General features: G+C 39.5%; 1 protein-coding gene across 1 annotated transcript in view; it reads left to right on the top strand.

Moving 5' to 3' along the window:
- XRCC5 (X-ray repair cross complementing 5) overlaps positions 1-8377 on the top strand; it is a 53905-nt gene extending 45528 nt beyond the window's left edge. The window contains exons 19-21 of the mRNA XM_075511712.1: positions 1879-1946; positions 5966-6037; positions 6846-8377. Of these exons, the coding sequence (XP_075367827.1) occupies positions 1879-1946; positions 5966-6037; positions 6846-6860 (155 nt within the window). The 3' untranslated portion in view covers positions 6861-8377. The remainder of the gene's footprint in view (positions 1-1878; positions 1947-5965; positions 6038-6845) is intronic.
- The last annotated feature ends 11297 nt before the right edge of the window (positions 8378-19674 follow it).

Raw genomic sequence — 19674 nt, 5'->3', positions numbered from 1 at the left:
TTAAAAAAATAAAAAAAATCTTTCGTGTTGCAACTTCCTTTTTTGCACTAGTAGTTTCATATCAGCAATATCCATAATACCTTGCCAAGTCTTGTTGAAATGATAAATTAATTGTGGAAGAAGAGAGACAAATTAAATGTTACAGGGTAAGGAGAAGAAGATACGATTTCAGCTGACTTTCAAAGTAAATGGAAAAAACTCATGCAGCAGAGATATAAAAAGATTCGTCCAAATTAAGCTTCAAAAAAGGCATAGATAGCATTGAAATATGTCACTGATCATTTTGTGTTTAAGCAACCTGAAGGACAGAATATGTGGTAATATGACACCTACCTATGATTAAACTGGGAGATACAAGGCAGTGCAATTCCAAAAGACATTCAGAGACTACGCAAGTGATAAATAAAGGAACATTTTCACAAATACGAAACATGGTGGACTAAAAAAAATCTTTTACGTCATACTCTTGTTTTTAATTGGAACCAGTGCTAAGAAAATCTGTTAAATGCCCAGCTGTATCTCTTAAGGGTGCATGCTATAGAATGCAATGATAGGCTTTTCTATAGCGCCTTTCAAAGTGACGAACTCCAGACATTCTGTCATGTCTACTTCATCCAACTCTTTCAAACTACAAGATGGGAATTTGTTTAGCAACCCAAAACAACAGCAGAAGACAACACTGAAAGAATATTATATTCAGTAGTATTGTGGGGGAACTTCTCTGAAGAAATTGGGGGGGGGGGACACCAAATAAAAAAAACCCAGGAAACTTTGAAATTAGGAAACTTGGATCTTCCAAAGCTGTGCTAGAATACTGTTAATAATTTTTAGCTGGTACAAACCAAAGTTTTTAACAAACTGGAGTATGTTTTTGAGGAAAAAAAAATATAAACAGAGATGATGTTTTCATACAAAATAGATTATCTTCTTGTGAGAAGATGATAAAATCATGGTGCTTTATGCATAATCTAGCTGCTCTTGCTAGGTAGTTGAAATTGCTTTTCGCTTGCTGCTACCAAAAGCAGAAGTCCTGTTTTCCCTGCTTCTTGCCACATGACCCATCCCTTCTTTTCTACCAAATGTGGCGTGCATTGGGCCTTGTCATGAGTGTCTGCAATCACCAAAAGAGGATGGATATGAGTTAATGGCTCAGGAGCAAGGCAGATTGGTTTGACAAGTTCACTTCTCTCATGAAACCCTGCTATGTAATTCTATGGGCACGTTAAGGTGGCATTACATTTGTGCTGCTGCTGAAACTTTTATGAATCTACTGTTCTTTGCTCTCACACCCACAGCTTCTTTATTCAGGCACAAGCATTCATGTAGCCAAGTGATGAGCTAAACTGGAAAAACTATTGGGGTAAAAAGTAATTGAGATTTTTTTTTTTTTCTGGGGGTCACTGCACAGGATGGTGGTGCTGGCACACCAAAGGAGCAAAGTGGGGGCAAGACCAGCAGTTTCGTAGTCAGACTGTAGGTAATCACAGCATATAAGTGTTTGTATGTTAGGAGTTAATTTTTCTAAGGCTATTAAGGACTGAGGAGCATGCAGTGAATGACTAAAAGTGTAATTTCTGATAGATTTTCAGCATTTCATCTGTGATCTATGATTTCAGTGTCTCATTAGTTTGATTGTCATAATATTAGCAGTTTCCTAAATGGATACTTCCACAAGCTTATGAATATGCTCATTAATTTATTTTTATATCGTAGTTGACTCATTTATGCAAGTCACATTTTCCTTTGAGCAATATTTTTTTATTTTTGCTGGTGGTGATGACACATTCAGAAGTTGGAAGACTTTTTTCATTTCTAACATTAAGTGTGTTTTTGGGAAGCCTTCTAATCATATTTTTATATCTCTTTTCTTTTTTTTAGACAGAATTTCTTTGATCACTAAAGATGAAGCAGAGGGAAGTTCGGTGACTAGTGAAGAGGCTGAAGAGGTATCGTTTTTTTAATGAGCATCTATTTGTATAGAGCCCGTGCTGTGGAACAGAAGATTCTTTCTTATGTGGATAAATCTTTAGATGAATGAAATAGGATTCATATGAAGGCAGAAGAGTGCCTTTTTGCCACACAATTGAAATTGCCCCAATTCAGAGCAAAAATAATTCCCTAGCATGTACCACAGCATTTGCTTTAATTGGTCTTTAGAAAGTAGCATGTATTGACATCATTATCTGAAAATATCCTCTACAAAGAATAGGAACTTCAGGAACTCAGTTTAGTGGAACAGCAATAGACTATTTATATATGCCAGATCACTACTTGAACTTCATAGAAAGACCTGTGATCTCATTGTTATCACATGAGTTCAAAAATCAGGATACTTTTTTGTCTAAAGGCATTGTGAACTCTAGCAATATAAAGTTGTTATGGCTAGTTTTCACCATCTATGCAACGATATCAGTATTTTCCACTTTATGCAACTCTTGTGGATTGGTGGACATCATAGATGATGCTGGTATTATTATTGGTGATCATATTAGATCTTTTTGGAAGCAAAAGTTTTGGAGTATTTGCAGGTATTCTTTCTACAAAAATATAACACTTCAGTAACTGCAGTGATGAATGAAGGATGTCACAGTTACAAAGGAATTCTAACAGGCAGAATGGTGCCTTCTGTTTGAAAGAAAGCAGAATTCAGAGTTGCTGTCAAAAACTAATTGTGTGGAGAGGATAAGACAGGCATTCTTGTATCAGGCTGCTAGCCATGATTTTAAATAATTTCGGAGAAAGAAGGTCCTTGTATTACAGACCCCTGAAGGTAAACCTGTGGCTAAAGTCACTAAATACTTTGCAGAGAACGAGCTTTTCTAAAAGATACCACATTGATTTTTGCAACTTCCAGGCCTTACATTAGCAATAACCAGAAGGGGGTAGAAGTAGGTTCTCCATGAGTGAATTAATGAGTGGGTAAAAGGTTGTATTTTAGAAGCTGCTTTTTTCATCTGTAACAATTTACCCCAAGGTGAAGAAGGCACAGAAATGTCATGAAAATGAAAACCTAACAAACTAATGGTCCAGAAAGCTAAGCACATGTGCAGAGTACAAATGACAGAATATGATTTTTTTTTCTAGACATGAAGGACCTACTGGCTGTTTCTCATCACACCTAATTGTATAGAGCAACTTTTTTCCCCAGTGGTGGTTTTAAAGAGTATCAGTTTTTGTTACATATTCCAAATGCTGTGAATTTACTTGGAAACTTCTGAAAACAATATGTTTCTTGAGAACTTCACTTTCTAGTCTGAAAATACCATTGATGCTCAAAATGTGCTAATGCTGTGTGAAATAGCCACTATTCTGTACTAGCCATGAAGACCTTACAGCATACTGTTGTCTTAACTGTGAACTTGTGGTGGCTAAAAACTACTGTGCCTGCATAGGAATGCAGCACAAATTATAGAGTACCAAGGACTAGATTTACAGCTGCCAGGCTAAGCTGGAACAAAGCATTTGTAGACTGACTTAAAAAAATTGTAAAAAATTTATTTTTCTTTTTGGTTGAGCTAGGTTAACCATGCATATTTTCCTATCGCTGAGAAAAATGATTGGGGGGCGGGGGGAGTGTGGGGCTCTGTAATAGTGGAGATACTCTTTTTAGCGCATGAGGATGATAGGTTAAAAGAGCAGAAATGTCAAGTGCTTTTTCTGGTTGCTTTGTGGAAGATAATGGATTTCAGCACAACTATTATATGTAATTTGCTTTTGCATAAATGTAAAACAGGTTTTGGAAAAAAAAACTTTGGATATTCAGCATTTGATGGAAACTTCAGGTTTCAATTTACTGCAAATCTTCATCATATATTTCTTTAGCTTTTAGCTTTCTTTACCTAATTTAGTGTGGGAAAGCTAATTTTGAAAACTTTGAAAAATGTGCTACTTTCAGAAATACCATTTGACTCTTAATTAACTGTGTAAAATGAAATTTGATCTGGCACAAAAAGCCTTCCAGACCTGACAATGTCATTAGCTTTTAGTTTCGTATTACGTGCTTTATATTACTACTAGATTGAGAACCTTTCCAGCAAAAAAGGTACACAGACATACAGCATGTTGAAATTCTAATTCCTTCTGGCCCTGTCACCTTCTCAGTTTTGTTTTTCTTTTTCAGCTACAAAATCTGTATGATAGGTTGAAGTCAGCATGTTAAAACATGAGTGTTGTCTGCAGAAAAAGCTTTCTACATTCCTCTTGGATGTTGCTGTTTAGGATGTAGGAAAGGTCTGACCTTTGGGTAGTGAGACAACTAGGCGGAGGTTGTCTACATCCTCTGTCTTTGGTGTTAACCAAAAACAATGTATTTGCTTTTCATCCCAGTGGATATGATATCTGGTACTTTCCCACAAATGGGATGCAGCAGGTAACTTCTCAGTGTTTTACCCCTTGTCTGAAGCTGTCACTATTGCTCTAGAGAAGGATCAGAACATTTTATTTATGTAAAATAATATTTAAGCTTTTTACAGTACAAGTATATTGTCTCAGAGACTGGTAGTGCTCTGATAGGGATCCCATGACCTTTTACACAACCTCCATGGCTGTTGTAGTTGAAGTCCTCAGGTAAACAGTAGCTTGCTTTCAGGAGTCACTGTTTGCACAAAAATGTTACTTAAACTCTAAGCAGGTATTTATAGCCTGTTTAACGTGGTTCTTTTCGAACTAGCTGTTCTCTTTCATCATCTAGAGTTATAGCAAAGTTGTTTCTGAATTAAGGATGATGGAACTCAAAGTCCTGGAATGTGGCTTATCTTCCTCCCCAGCTTTCGCAGACATCTTTTTATCTGGGACAGGGTTGGTCCCAGCTCTGTATACTTGTTCTGGTGCATTTTAATGAGAAAAATAAAATTTATTATTTTATAGTAAAGATATTGGTAAAGAGACCGTAACTAAAACTTGTAGACAACTGGATACTTTTTAAGTAAGAGTCAAGTATTTGTATTTTTTTTTTCTGCCATTCTAGTGATTTTTTTTTTTTCACTATGTTAGGCTAAGAGAAAAATAATTCAGAGGTGACTGTACTCCAGATATTGTCTGTATATTTGATTTCAGTTGTTACAGTATCTGAGCAACTTACCTTTATCTTCTGTTTATGGATGCCATGCTTTAAGTGAAGGGCATATGGTGAGTCGTATCAGCAGCTATGGCAATAGAATTTTACGTAATGAATTTTCTATTTTTAGAGACTGGCATTCTAACCATCTTGTGTGTTTGAGGTTTTTTTTTTTTTAAATTAATGTCTTTGTTCATTTGTTAAATGTTAATTGAATTAAATGGGAAACTTCTAAGTTCCACACAGAACTAGAATGTTGTACTTAAGAAATTTGCTAAACAAGCCATTGGTCAGCTTATGTATGCATTCATATCAATGGGGGGGGTGGTTTGGTGTCCTTTAGCATTTTGTAACTACACACAATACTACTTTTAATATTATCTTTTTTAAGAACATAAACACAGCCATACTGTAATGGACAAATTTTCCATCTAGCCCAGAATCCCATGTTTGACAGTGGACAATAACAGATGGATTGGGAAAAGTGTACAGTCCCAGGCTCCAGCCACTGATGTCTCAAGTACTTCCTGTGCTTGAGGTTGTTTCTGTGGACTTAGACTTCAAAGGGTTTCTCTTTTATGAACTTTCCCCATCTCCTTGTGAGACTAAGGACTAATATTTGCAGCATCCTTATTACAGGGTGTCCTACAGCTTAACTGGATGTTGTCTGAAGAACCATATCCTTTTGTCTGTTATTCAACACACATCACCATTAAATCCTTTAAAAGTAAGTCTTATGAAATTTCCTGTGCTTTATGATGATTTTGGAGGCTGGAAACCAGAACAAACTTCATTCATAATTTTTAATTACAGGTGGATTTGTTTGGATATACAAAGGAGACGTTCTGTTAATTTAACATTAAGGGTCTGAGTTTTGTCAGTATCATATAAATACATTTGTGTTTTCAGTTCTTGGCTCTGAAAGAGAAGAAAAATGAAACACTGCCTCCCACAGATGAAGGTGGTGATGTTGATGATTTGGTGAGTACTATAAAGACATGATGTGGCTTTAGAATTGAACTGTAACTGAAAGGTGCAGTGAGAGAGAGCGAGTGGTCCTTAAAGCAGTAGATTAGAGTGAATGGCTTAGAAAACACCTAAGGAATTGAGTCAGAAAAGAGCCACATGAAATTACTGATTTGCTATTGTAAAACATAACCAGCTGTGTAATTTCATGATGGCAAATACTATGTTATGTAGCAATATGGGTGTTTACATAGGTTAAACCTGTCCTCTAGTGTGTTTCAAAAGAGCTGGTGAGGCTGCTCATTTGATAGCAGATTGTTATAATTTACTATAATAGCATTTAACAAAGCTCGTAGATCTAGAACAGCTATTTATGTGGCTTGACAACTGAAAATCATTTTAAAAAAGATGTTTTAATCTTCTCAATTAACCTTCTCTATGTAGGCTTGCTGAAATTCAAGGATTTCAAGAGGTTTTTTAATAAATATTTTAGCCATTTTTTACAGTCTGTGTCATTACAAGTCTGTCTCCAAGGCTTAAGCTGATAGTGTAGACAGTTTTAAAGAAGCTTCAATAGCAGGCAGATTTCTACTTTTGGACTGTACTTTTTTAAATCTATAAATTGCACATATGATTCTGTGAACATGAGATTTTTAGGTTTGTTTTTGTACTTTATAGCAGCTTAGTATTAAGTTCTGTGCAGTCCATTGATGTTACAGGATAAGGACTTCTGAATTTGCTTTGTTTTCTAAGTGCTAAACACACATAAGAAATAACTTTAATATAATGCTGCCTCTTCCAAATCTGTTTCTTCTGTTTGCAGCTGGACATGATGTGACTGGGCGATATATGGTGACTATACAAGCAAAGTTTTGGAAGAGATCTCCCTGTGAGATGGGGCATAAAACAGGATGCTAATGAGAAGACAGTATATCCATCTTCATTATGAGAGCAGGAGTCCCAGAGACATTTCCAGTTGGTATAAATGTCATCTGACTTTTCAAAACTAGAACAGAAGATTGAAATAATCTGAAGATTTGTGAAGTAATGATACCTTTAAGGCATCTCTTTTTTTTTTTTTTTTTTTTTTTAATTTTTTATTTAGCACACTGAATCTAGCTTGTCCTTGATATTGCTTTCAGCTAAACACTACTAAATTTAATGAGAATCTGCGCTAGTGCCTGAAATTCTTGTTACATTGCCTGGGAAGGAAGATAGAAATGTCACAGTGAGGTTACCAGGTAATGTTGAATCTTCAGTGGAGATAACTCCATAGCATTATTGTTACAGAAGGGAAGAAGTCTCTTTTTTCATGCTTTTTTCCTATTAAAAACAACAGAGCAAAAAACCCCACAAAGGCTCATGGGAAAAAATTCGAGGCCAGGGAGTCAAAGTAATAGTTTGAAATACACAACAGAATCTGAAGCACACAGCAAAGCCAAGTGTGCTGATTTTGCCACACTGTACCCAAATCAGTAAGTATGTCAGCTCTGTACTACAGGTTCTCCATCCTGTCAGCTCAGCAACAGCTCAACAGTCTCTGTCTCCTTCTGTTACAGATTTTCCTGTTTCATTTTTTAGTCTTTTAACTAGTATGGTTACTGTAGATACTCCTGATGTTAAAAGGATGAATGAATCACTTATATCCCCATTTCATATGCTGCAGATAACTGCTAACACAGAGCAGAAGAATCCATGAAAACTGTACACTGACACCTGTGATAGATGACTGATAATAGTTAATGTTAGTAACCAAAATGGAGTACTCTCTACACAGAGCAATCCAAACTAGTCAAATACTACTTAGACAGAGATACTCAAATTTGATTACAGATCTGGAGAGACACTAATGACACCTTCACAGATGCTTGTTTGTTACAACTAGAGTCATTCCTTTAAAAATGTTCTTTCATTATTGCAAATGAATAAACATACTGTGCAAAATGGTATTAAGATCATAAAAAAGAAAAAAATAATGAGCTGTAGTTAAAAAATGTTTTGGAATATCTGCACTTTATACTGAACAACAGCTCCTGTGTGGGAAACAGCAATTGCTTTTTGCCCCTACCTCCCTACACAGCGACCTGCTCTCTTCCTCTCTCATATCCTATCATGATTTGAGTCCATGCAGACTTTGAAAGGGTTTCTCAGATGCAGATGGCAGGGAGTAAGCGATCTTTCCAGACCTTTAGAGCATTTGTGTCACCAGAAGATATTTTTCTGAACTGTAAATAAGAAATATTTGGTCAGTCCATTGTTTTGAATGTCTTTTAAGGCCAATTTATAGAGTATAACACTGGCTGGGATTTTTTTTACATTTGATTAATTTGTTTAAATAAAATATTTTAAAATTTGCTTTTGTCTTCTTCAGAATCATGTTTGCTAAAATCAGATGATTAACTACCTATGCAGTACCTAAGAGAGACTATTGAGCCTCTTTTCTGGGCATACAATGCAAACATTGAATATCAAAAGCCCTCTACAGAAGCCGAGTATAATTACTTGTTCTATTCTTTACAAACTCTAAACTTCACAACACCCCAATAAAATAATTTTTACCAGTTTGCAGAGATGATGAGAAGTCTTGGTCAAGACCAGACAGGATATAGAATTACTTTGCAAATCAAAATAAGGATTAGGGCTTTCTGTTTCTTTTGAACCAGTTGACCACACTTTTAGAGAGTATTGCTTCTGTCAAGCAATCAACATTTAGTTCTTGGAGTATTATTTTATAGATCTTCTTGTTACCTGTACAGCACATTTAGGCTCAGTATGGTAACTGAGTTGCTAGTACTGAAGAGGGGAATGGGAATTTATGACTCATAGTTAAAACAAGTTAAAGCAAATTCTTAGAAGGCAAGCAAAGTGTCTTGCATTCTTCCCAGCCTTCTGGGTATCAGTCATCAGAAGTTTGTGATATGTCTTACTGAGAGTCTATCAGATAGCAACCTGATTTTACACTTGTTCTTTGGCAAAGGGCCGGCTTTCAGGTCTTATTAAATTAGTGGAAGAGATCTTCTAGTTAGTCTAAGCTCACATTTTCAGTTCTAAAGTGTGACCTAGTTACTCACTAATTACATTGAGGATACTCGTTCTGAATTGCAATACTGGCCAGTCTTCAGAAGCAAAAGAGCAGTTAGTCTTCCACTTCAAAAGCAGACATGCAGGAAACACCATGGAAATTTGTTTTCTTGCAAGCAGCAGAACATCCCCTGTCCTGTACTTCAGAGCCAGAGAAATTATCGAAGTGTCTAAAAAAAGAAAAGATAATGGCTGTGATTTTGTTACACGTTACTGATTTATTTTCTTTTTTCCCCTGGAAGGAATGCCTCTCTGGTAAGCTCTTTGGGTGATAATAATATGGGACAGTAACCTTGGTTAGCCTTGTTTGCTGAGAGATCAAAGCTTATGATTGTTGTCTGTGTCTTTCTGTTAATCTACTGCTCTGATATGTCTTTAACCCAGTATCAGTCAGCTTTGATGGAGGGGCGGTGATTTCAGCATTACGTTTTAAAAGATTTTTATGAAAGTTGATGCTGGGAAGAGGCGAAAGGGAAAGGAATGAAGAGTCCAGCCTTTTTTCCCTCTTTGGCTGGCCTCGCAGCTGAGAGTACCAGTCAGCAGGCTAATCATCATGTCACATCAGCAATATCATGTGTTGCCTAGTCTGCAGGTCCTCTTCCTTCTTTTCTTCCTGAATTAGAAGAGGAATGTGGACTAGAAAAGATATTTTGCAGTGTGGACTTTGGGAGGTGGAAAGTATCCAGAGGTATTATACCAGAAAGCGTAATAGGGGAGCTGGGGCCATAGCACAAAACTGTGAATACTCCACAGAAAGGACAAAATACTGTTTTGGGGAGCCATAGAAGAAGAATGAATCTCTTCCAGTAACAATGTACCAGGAATCTGTAAGCAACCAGGATATATCAGTTCTGCTAATGAAGTGGGTTGCTCTGTCATGGGGTGTGCTGACTCTGTAACGCAGTTCTCAAGTCTTGTCTCATTCATTTTTGTACTCAGAAACCCAATTTGTGCTCTCGGACAGTTGTGAAAATGTCACAGAAGTAGTGGAAGATAACTTCCAAAATGCTACATAGTTGAAGACTTGTGATTTGTGTGATACTAGATTGGCTTGAAATTAACCGTCAGGCCAACAGTATGGTGTCAACGTGTTTGGAGAGTTCTGGAAGCAAGGCTCCATTTCTGTCCTTACAGCATGGTATAAAAGTATGACACACAGCATCAAAACAGTTCTAATGCAAGGAGATCTGTTCTACTGCACTGCAGTCTCTTAGTTGTCAGGGTAGATTTTCTTCTTGCTAACTTTCCTGATATTTTGTTTTTGGCAGAATTGTCTGTGTGGTGTTGGGGCAGGGTCTTTGGAATTAGAAAATGAGGAAGGAAATTCAGAGTCATCTGTGGAAGACTAGAGAAGTTATTTAGGCTGCAAATTCTGCAGACAGGGCCCATCTTTGTATTCTGTATTTGCACACTGCTTAGCGCAGCAGATCCTACTCTTAGGATGAGGTTGCTGGCTGCTACCACAAGTCAGATGATATAAGGTAAGGGAGGAGTTCCCTCATTATCTCAGTTGGGTTGGGGATAATCTGGAAAGAGAAAGAGTTTTGGCTTGTATTGCTTGTACAGCTTGTTAAGCTGGCAAATATACTGGTAGATATCCGTATTGTGCTTATAAGCAATAGGGTTGTTTTGGTTTTGTTCCACACGCACCCCTCCCCCCGTCCCCCTTCAGTGAAATAAGCAGTTAACCTTAGCTGTTGGTTTGTGACAGAGGAAAACTCATTTCCACCAAACTTTCAGCTTTGCTTCCTTTTCCCTTCTGTCTTAGTTCTTCTTCTCTTGCTACTAGTACAGCATTAGACGCATAATGGAGTGCAGTGTGTGGCAGCATTAACAAGAATAAGTAGCAGGTGTAGAAAACCTCCAAGTTTTCTCACCCCTCTTTTGAGATGCAAGTTACAAAGATTATTTAAAAAAAAATAAAAATGTTCCCAGCACTAGCAGGGGACTGGAGGCCCACCCAGGCCTGTGTTTCTAAATTCTTTGAAGAACTACTGCATAGAAAAGAACAGCTTTCTTTGTAAGCCCCATCACTGGAAAGGTGCTAGTAAATGAAGACAGCACTGACCTCTGCAAGAGGCTACTTGCCTTCCTAGGTGGTGGAGTTTATGTATATAGCATTTCTGTGCACTGTTTTGAAGGCAGCTTTGGGAGAAGCTCTGCACCAGTTTGGACTCTTCTTGTAATTATTGAACCTGAACATTTTAGAGGAATAGATTACCACATATTGAGGAAAATAAAGGAAACCGGGATAGGTGAAGTTTTCTTTTGTAATACTGTCATAATCTCATATGAAGAACTAAAATAGATATATTAAAAAAGTCAAGGCTGTGATTTTTAACCTCTCTTATCTTTCCCAAAGGATGAAAAACCACATTGAACTCTGCATAAAAATTTGGCATAGAGGCAGAGATACTTTACAAGAAAATGACTTGGAAAACATTTGAACATGTCTTAGCTTAGCTTAAAGTTTGACCATATTTTTCCATGCAGTGAGTTTTGATAAGTGGAAAGATTAGTGTTTCCCTTTATCACCCCCACTCCTCCCTTTTACTGTTTTGGAATAGTACTTGCATTTATGAAAATAAAAGAACTAAACAAGAACTGGAAAACCTATCCCTTCCTCTAGTTTTTACAGACCAGACATAATTTTAGTGCATCTGTGAGCTAAGAGTACCTTAAAATAAGCCCTTCACTCATCTGACTTTCTCTCTGCACGTACTGTACTTCAGTGATTTAAGCTGGACAGAAGTTAATCTGCTGCCTCTTCCCAATAACTTTGTGAAGCCAGTGTGACTACGACACAGTGAAATGAATCCTGTTCCTTCTGGTGCCTCACCAGTAGAATTCTCAGCTATTGAGCATCAAAAGCAACTCTTTTACCAGCAGCCTAAAGTACACACAGTACTTCTTGCTGTTACCAAATCATCACACAGCACTAAAAAGTAGTTAAATTTGGTCATACACATATTTACTGGTGTACTAATTCTTAGGACCCTTCTGTATGCATGAAGTCAGCTGTATGGACTCCTAGGAGAGTTTGGGAAGTCTAGGATGGAATTGGTAGGGTGACCATAGAAATGTATTTAATGTTGCTTTCTATGTAGCAAACCAAAGTATAGTTTTTCTTCCTTATTTTTACTGAGTTCCAACCCTGTCTCATCCTTTCTTCCTATTTTGATGTGCAATAATAGGCACTAATAACTGTCATTTCCTTTTCCTCCAGAAGGGAGTGAATCTTGCAGCTTTCAGTATATTAACAGAAAACAGAAATACCTCTGATGTAGGGGTATAACTAGAAACATTTTCTATCTGCTCTCTGAGACAATGCATAAAGGGAGTGCAAGCCCCTGAGGAGACCAACTGTGGTGCAGATATTTTTGCCTGAAGCATGTGGATCAGACATAATGCTACGTGAAGTAAGGTAAAATAGCTGTAGTACTTGATCGTTGGAGTTTTATATGGCTTGGATGTGTAAGAATTCCTTCTCCGGCCTGCTAATGCGAGTAGTCAAATGACAAATACTCTCTTCTCACGGAGTGAGGTACATCCACAATGCGAAGAAATGGTATATAGCCCCCTGCACCATGCTGGCTTTTGACAAGAGTTATAGCAGCTATATCAGAATGCTTAGGGAGTCTTTACTTACTAAAAAAGAGGGAGGGGGAAAGAATTTTTTTATTTGGTCCCAAGCAGGCTAGCATGGAAAGCCCTGATCTGAATGGGTAAGAGTCGGTCAACAGCTTTTCCCTGTGGTCCCTTAACACTGTGCATGAATCCCGTGTGAATTTCATCTTCTAGCCCTCAGCCTTCCTGAATGTTCAGGGAGTGTCACTTGTCTGTCTACAAAGGATAACAAATGGCTCAGCAAAGGTGAGATGAGAAATAACATGACCTCCTTTGTTTAGTGACTTGGGATGTAGGTTTTTCACCCTGGAGTCTTCTAGTACTCCTTGTGAACTTTCAACAGTTACCACCCATAGTATCTCCAGTTTCAGTTTGGCCCCAAGGTTTAGAAGGCTGTATGGTCTCCAGGAAGAACTTAGCATAAGGAATATTGATCTACCTTTCACAAAACTCTGCTGGGTAGTGTACAAATTTCTGTAGCATCTGAATCCCACCTTCAACTAACATTCTGATCGTCGTCTTCTAGAAGCTAAACTTGCTGATTCACTTCATTTTCTTGTGGGGGAATTTGTCGAAGATAACATCAGCCAGCAGGTATATTCTCCTCCCTGAGGAAAAGGAGTAAAGGAGACAAAGGGTTTTGGGGAGGAAAGCATTTTTGGTGTGATAGAAACTGCATATGATTAATGAACTTACTTCTGGCTTATGTTCTACCACTTAAAGTACCAGAACTTACCAGTGTGTTCTGTAGCTTATTAAGCCATTGTTTCTCTGGTATGGGTTGTGCTCTGCAGATGGTAACATTACCTTTAAAGGCATGCCCTTACTGCAGAAAGGTCTTGAAGGGACAGAGCTAGGAAGGTTTCTGTCTTAAGCCTTTAGTATTTGCTAGCAAACAAGCAAAACTTGGGAGATCTGCACTTAGAAGGACCATACGTATCACTGAGCTGGTTTGGTTTGTTGCGCATTGTTTGTAAGGAGTCTGTGGCTCTATCAAAAGGGATGAATCAGAACTTTGTGAGATCTGATGGTCAGGCTTCTTGGGAGATAAAGAAGGTACGCTAGATGAGGTATGTTCTATAACAGGTGGAATCTCTCGGTGATGTACTAATACTAAATCAAGATGTAAGTTAGAGTCAGAGAAACAGTTTGTGTCCCCCGTAGCTTCATTAAAAAATTTTTCATTGTCTTATTTCATAAGAAAGTAAGGGAGCTAATCTTCTGGTTTGCTAGTGGAGGATAGCAACAGTAGGGTTTTATTCCTAGCTCTGCTGCAGACTCATTTGGGGCTGCTTATTCAATCTCTCTGCCTCTTGATTATCCTCCCTTTGCAATTGGGGAAAGTTGTTTACTCATGGTGTCTCACAGAGAAGGCAGTTGAAAGACTTTTGAGGGACTTTGGTTGGATGAGACTTCATATAGAGAACATATGTAAGTGCAAAAGTTTTATAGCAAAAGATCGAGGTGCGGGGGGAGTAAATGAAGACAAAAAGCAAGTTACTGTGATGCTTCCTGGGACATGAGGAGAACATGATCATTAGTCTTGAGGAGAAGTGGAGCAGTGGGAATTCCATTAAGTGTCTCACAGGCAGCAGGAATATGTGAGAGGCAGACATTAAACAGACAAAGACTGAGGTATTCTGGAGAAATGGACAATCAGTTATTCCACTTAATTACTTTGAAAAGCAAGGAGAGGAAACAGATGAGATTTCAAAGCTTATTATTGGAAAGAACAGCCTTTCTATATCTCACAATCAGAAAGAATGAGCCGTTTTACATAATGAACATTTACTTACTGTTCTCACAGACACGCACACACTGACCTATTTAAAAATGCAAATGGTCACAAATTTCCCTTCAGGCAGCAGCGACAAAATCAACGTAGAAGGAATAGGGTTAGTCCAGCAAGACAATATGTAAGTGGGTTGTAGCTTGTCCGGCAGAGATTTCTCTGCAGTCCTCAGGAGATGGGAGCAAGAGGCTTTAGCATTTGAATGACTCACATCTCAAGGTTTACGCATGAGATTGTGTATAATCCCCATTAACCCAAAGCTGATGATGACTCAGATGTAAGAACTGCAGTGAGACAGAGGACATGAAAAAGAACAAACATGAAGAGAGAAAAACATGCAGGAATGACCTTTTTCTACAACAGGTCGCTGTAACTTGAAACACAACAAGAGCGATACGTACCTAAGGGGACCACTGGAAATTAAGGGAACCAAATCTTTGCATATATGTTACAGAGTGAGTGTGTGCTGGAAGGCAGGACCAGCTTCACCTTCTGGCCAGCTGTATATTCTTCAAGGGAAGATTACCCTGCAGAATCTTCTTCACGGAAGAGCTGTGGGCAGTTTCAGAGATTTACTGTGGGGTAAAGAGAATTGAAAGGCAGATCCCAGCTTCATGGAGAAGCCTATGTTAGGTATGCAAAGCAAATTGTTTCCTTCTCTGAAGTTTAACTGCTGAAGTTTTTGTGCAGGAATTTCCATGTGATGGGATCTGGCCTTTAGGTTGCCAGTATCTGTTCCTGAAAATGACTGTAGGCCAGACAGCAAATGGTTTGAGACTGGTACAAAACCCATAGGGTGAGTGGGACAGAAGAAAATAAGCTGTTGCGATTCTCTTAGTAGCTGCAGGATGACCAAAATTGTTGGGGTGCAATTCTGTATTTTGTTTGGCTTTAATGGCGCAATCAACCCCACTTTCCAAATCCTAGAAGAGCAAATGCATCTGAAGATAATTTACCTATGTCTGTAGCCTTTGTTGTACAAAGATTTCCTAAAGTCTCTGAAGACTTCCTGTGTGCCCTCAGAGCAGGCGTTAAACCAGCCGATGGAGCAGATGCTGATGACTTCATCGCACCACAGTTGTCTTGGGCATCATCGGTTTTCCTCCAGATAGTAATGTCTGCACAGAGGATACTAAGGCAAAATCACCAGTAGGCAGCCCAGTTGCTCGGGTTCAGAGTGCTCTGGCAGCAGGGTGCAGGGAAGCTTGTGAGACTGCTGTGAATGCTGTTCCTCTACACTTATCTGGGGACTTGTTGGGTACCCAACAAGCCAGCCATGTCTGGAGCACAAATTGCTCCCGACATGAATTAAAGGCAGCAAGGGAACTGAGAGAGGAGGAGAAGGGAAAAGTAACTCAAAACACATATACGCAGTTCGGGATCAGAGATTAGCTGAAAAGATAGTGCTTCAAGACAAGGAGGGAGGAAACTGAATAGATGAAGGCATAATATTTACTATGAGAAGTGGGCAAATCATATCAAGAAGCCCATTCCCTTAGGATTCATTTAAATGGACACACAGAGGCCCTAAGGAGGAGCAGAAAAAAAAATGTGTTCTTTCTTGGACTTTTCATGGCTTTCAGGATTTAGCTGTGTGTCATCAGCTCAAAATGCTACTTGGTGATAGAGAGTTCTGGTAGCTGCTATGCATGGAGCTTGTCAATATTTGTAATGTATAAACCAGTCTGTATTAATGCACGTTAGCTGTTTGTAGATAACACCCATGTGTCCTAGAGCTGCAGTCCCTTAATGAGATGCTTTTAACAATGATTACCCAGGCTTGCATTGCTTTCTGAGGGCATTTTGCAAAAAAAAATCACAACATAGAGGTACACAATTTCTCTAATACATTGGACTTTTCAAAAGTAGTCGTGCTTTCTGGACCAGACAGCTCCATTCTCTTGCATTTATTCAGTTGGCTAATTCAAGGCAAGTTTGTCGCTTCTGCTAGCCTTGCTGTAGAAGCCTTAAAAGGTGCGTCTGGCTTGTCTGTATCAAGGGTGCAGGCATGGGGATCCAGGGTGGGGTATCGGAGCTGAAGAATTCTGTAGCTTTGTGTCGCAGTGCTGATGGCCCGTCGCCACTAGCGTGGTTGTCCTTCCTGGCTGTCTGGGCAGGCATCCTTGGGAAGCTGCACCTACAGCAAAACAAGACTAACCTATAGAAAAAGGTTTATTAGAGTGATGATGTAAACAGCCTTTACCCCCTGTGCAGTTGTTTTTTCTGAGTTCAATAGGGTGGGAACTTTTTGGTAACGCAGGGTCAGGTTCTCAGTTTTTTCTTCATTTCCTTTGGGAAAGGTTGCCTCTATGGTGGTGATGTCTGTGGACATGTGAATGCACATGCACACATGACATGTTCCAGTACAAGCACACAGCTCCATAGCAGCACAGAACAGAAACACTGAAATCCCCAAAATTAATTTTTAAAATGTGGAATAGATGGGTTATACCTTTCCCTTGTCTTTGCATGCTGCTATAATTTGGGGTGAGAAGCTATGAGTGCTTTATGAGGTGCCATAGGCTGAGTGTATGATTTTTATTTTTTTACTGGTGCCCTGACATCATTAACAGGCTCATTTGCTGACCAGCTGACTGTTAACACCCTGGGAGGAAATGCATATTTTATATTTGCTAACAAAACTCGGAGTTACAGTCTCACTTATCTCAAGCTCAGCAGGCCTCTGGGCACAATATGTGCTCTCGTACTTTGCCTCTTGTGCACAGAACAGAAAACAAGGCAACCCCTTCAACTGGGTGATACTTCTCTGTGAGATTTTAAAGGAAAGGCAATGTGTTGAGTGACAGTGGCTTTGCTAGTTGGTATTTGAACAGCTCCAGACTTTAATGCTTTAATGTGAAGAGACAGGGAAATGCCATCACTCCAAACTAGCAGAGGTGGTTGGGAGTGAGCTGCCCTGGCTCTGTCTGCTGATTCTCTAGTGTCTTCTCTTTCCTCCCTTACCATTGCCATGGGTCTGCCACGTATCTGTTATGGTCAGGACATTAGGCCCCTTGTACAACTGCTGTCGCACTGCTTTTGCATACGTGTTTGAGAATGCAGACATCCACTAACTGTAATTTGGGATAAGAAGCAATGAGTGGTTTACGAACTGCCATAGGCTGGGTGCATGGAGACTCACGCTGTAATCACCACCGCCTTGCTGGTCAGCAGGAAGCAGACACGATGGTTTCTGGGGAGGTGACCTCACGTGGAAGTACTGTAACTTTTCTTTTTCTCTCTCTTTCCGTGCACTACACCTTCTCAGTGTGTTCCCCTGCCTCCTTCACGTGCCACGTGCACTGCGTACAAAGCACTTCTGAACTTGGCTACAAGTTTTTGGGTGTCCAACCAGCTTTGCTGACTTACTCTTACTTTTGCCGTTTTGGCAGTTTCCAGCTCCAGCCATATGACTGCTCCCTCCAGCCTGTTTTGCTGCTGTGCTTCATTCTCAGCTCTTACCTTCAGCTGAAATTGGCACTACCTGCTGCACTTCCAGATTTGGGAGGCAAAACCCCTGGTTGCAGGAAATTGCCATCTGATTCTGAGTCCTGGGGGCTAGAATGAGATCCCTCAAACCCTTCTGACTTAACAGCTTTTCAAAATTCACCTCTCCAGAAGGGTACCAAGGAGGCTTCAAACCACCATTGTTTGGGGACATACCAATTTCTCCAGTGCTGTATGGTAGACCTCTTGCCAATTTGTCGTCTTTAGTGCTAGTATGCTCCATTATAGTTTTTCATCTTGTTCCTGCTGTACAACTGATCTCTGCTTTCTGGGGCCACTGTCAACCTGGTAACCTATAATTATCTCTCCCTGAATTTTCTTCTGATCACGAGTTCCTGAAAGTCACTCTGGCCGATAAGGTGAGAAGAACTTGCATTATGGTGCTGCTGTATGAGCACTTCGGGTGTTAAGCATATGTATTTAATTCATGTCCAGAAATTTCTATGAATGATGAACCAAGGATTCAGGTTTTCCTGTGCTGCTGAATTTGTAGCGTGTACAGGTCATTGTTTTTTTTTTCCAGTGAGAATCTGCTAAAAAGATTTCAGGACTTTGTGTGTTTATTAATAACTTAGTGGCACTGAGAGTGCTGTAATAGCATACTTTCATCCTGAGGTTTTCAAGATAACATTAAGCGTTGCTCCTGTTTTTCAGCTGAGTGATTTATAATGCAGAGAGGCAATATCCACACAGATGGGTCAGTATTGGTAGAAATATAGATGTTGGCAGGGCAAGATGATTTCTGTGGAGGATTTTGAAGATGTCCCTTTTGGACTGGGACACAGTCAGTGGCAAAGGCTGTGCTCTGCCTGTATATTCTGTGTGCATGCTCCAGTGTCCCAAGGCCGCATTGCTTTCCTTGCAGAATTAACAAAGAAAGTGTTCACCCACAGGCCTGAGGGTAGGTGTTCTTATATGGTGTCTGTGCAAATAGGCTGGATCTGAAAAAAATCTAGTGGAGGCAGGCTGGTTGTGCTGTTCCCTTATCCCCTTATTGTCTGTCCTAGTCAAGAGGTTAAAGCATTTTTTAGCAATATTGGACTCTCAAATTCAAATCCTTCCTCCACCTGATTCCTCTTGGTTGTTAATCTTGAATCTTAGTCTTCACTGCTGAAGATGTGCTCTTTTATGTAAGCGTAACATCCCCTGGGTGACCAGCTGGAAGCTATATCTGTCAGGCAACTATTAAGTACCAATGCAGAGCTGCATTTGCTGGGACATTCTCAGCCTCCTTTGCAGACAACATCCCCTTTAGGCCACCAGCTCCTTAGAAAAGAGCCCTTTTGCTCTGAGGACAGTGTCTGTCTGACCGCACTATAAATAAACAAACTCTGCGTTTTGCATCTCAGGAGGGATATGTAGTAGGAAGGTAGAGGAGATGGACTGAAAAAGAGGACATCATTTTACAGTACAGGAGAGCTAGACTCTGTTCTGGGTTCTGCCACAGATACTCTGCACTTTACGTTCAATGTACTCCTCATTTTCCCCCCGTACCTGATTGCAGAGTGCCCATTTATCTATGCAGTGGATGAGTCCTGTTGGGCAGAGATGGGTGTCCTTCCTGGAGGCAGCTGAGGCGGCTGAAGGCTGCTGCTGCTGCTGCTTTGTTGCAGGACTGCTTTTTTGCTGGAGGTTTGTCCTTCCC

Source organism: Mycteria americana, chromosome 9, assembly GCF_035582795.1.
Source record: "Mycteria americana isolate JAX WOST 10 ecotype Jacksonville Zoo and Gardens chromosome 9, USCA_MyAme_1.0, whole genome shotgun sequence".
NCBI classification, from domain to species: Eukaryota; Metazoa; Chordata; class Aves; order Ciconiiformes; family Ciconiidae; genus Mycteria; species Mycteria americana.
Note: the sequence above shows the minus strand (reverse complement) of the source record. Positions and strands in the feature narration are given on the sequence as shown.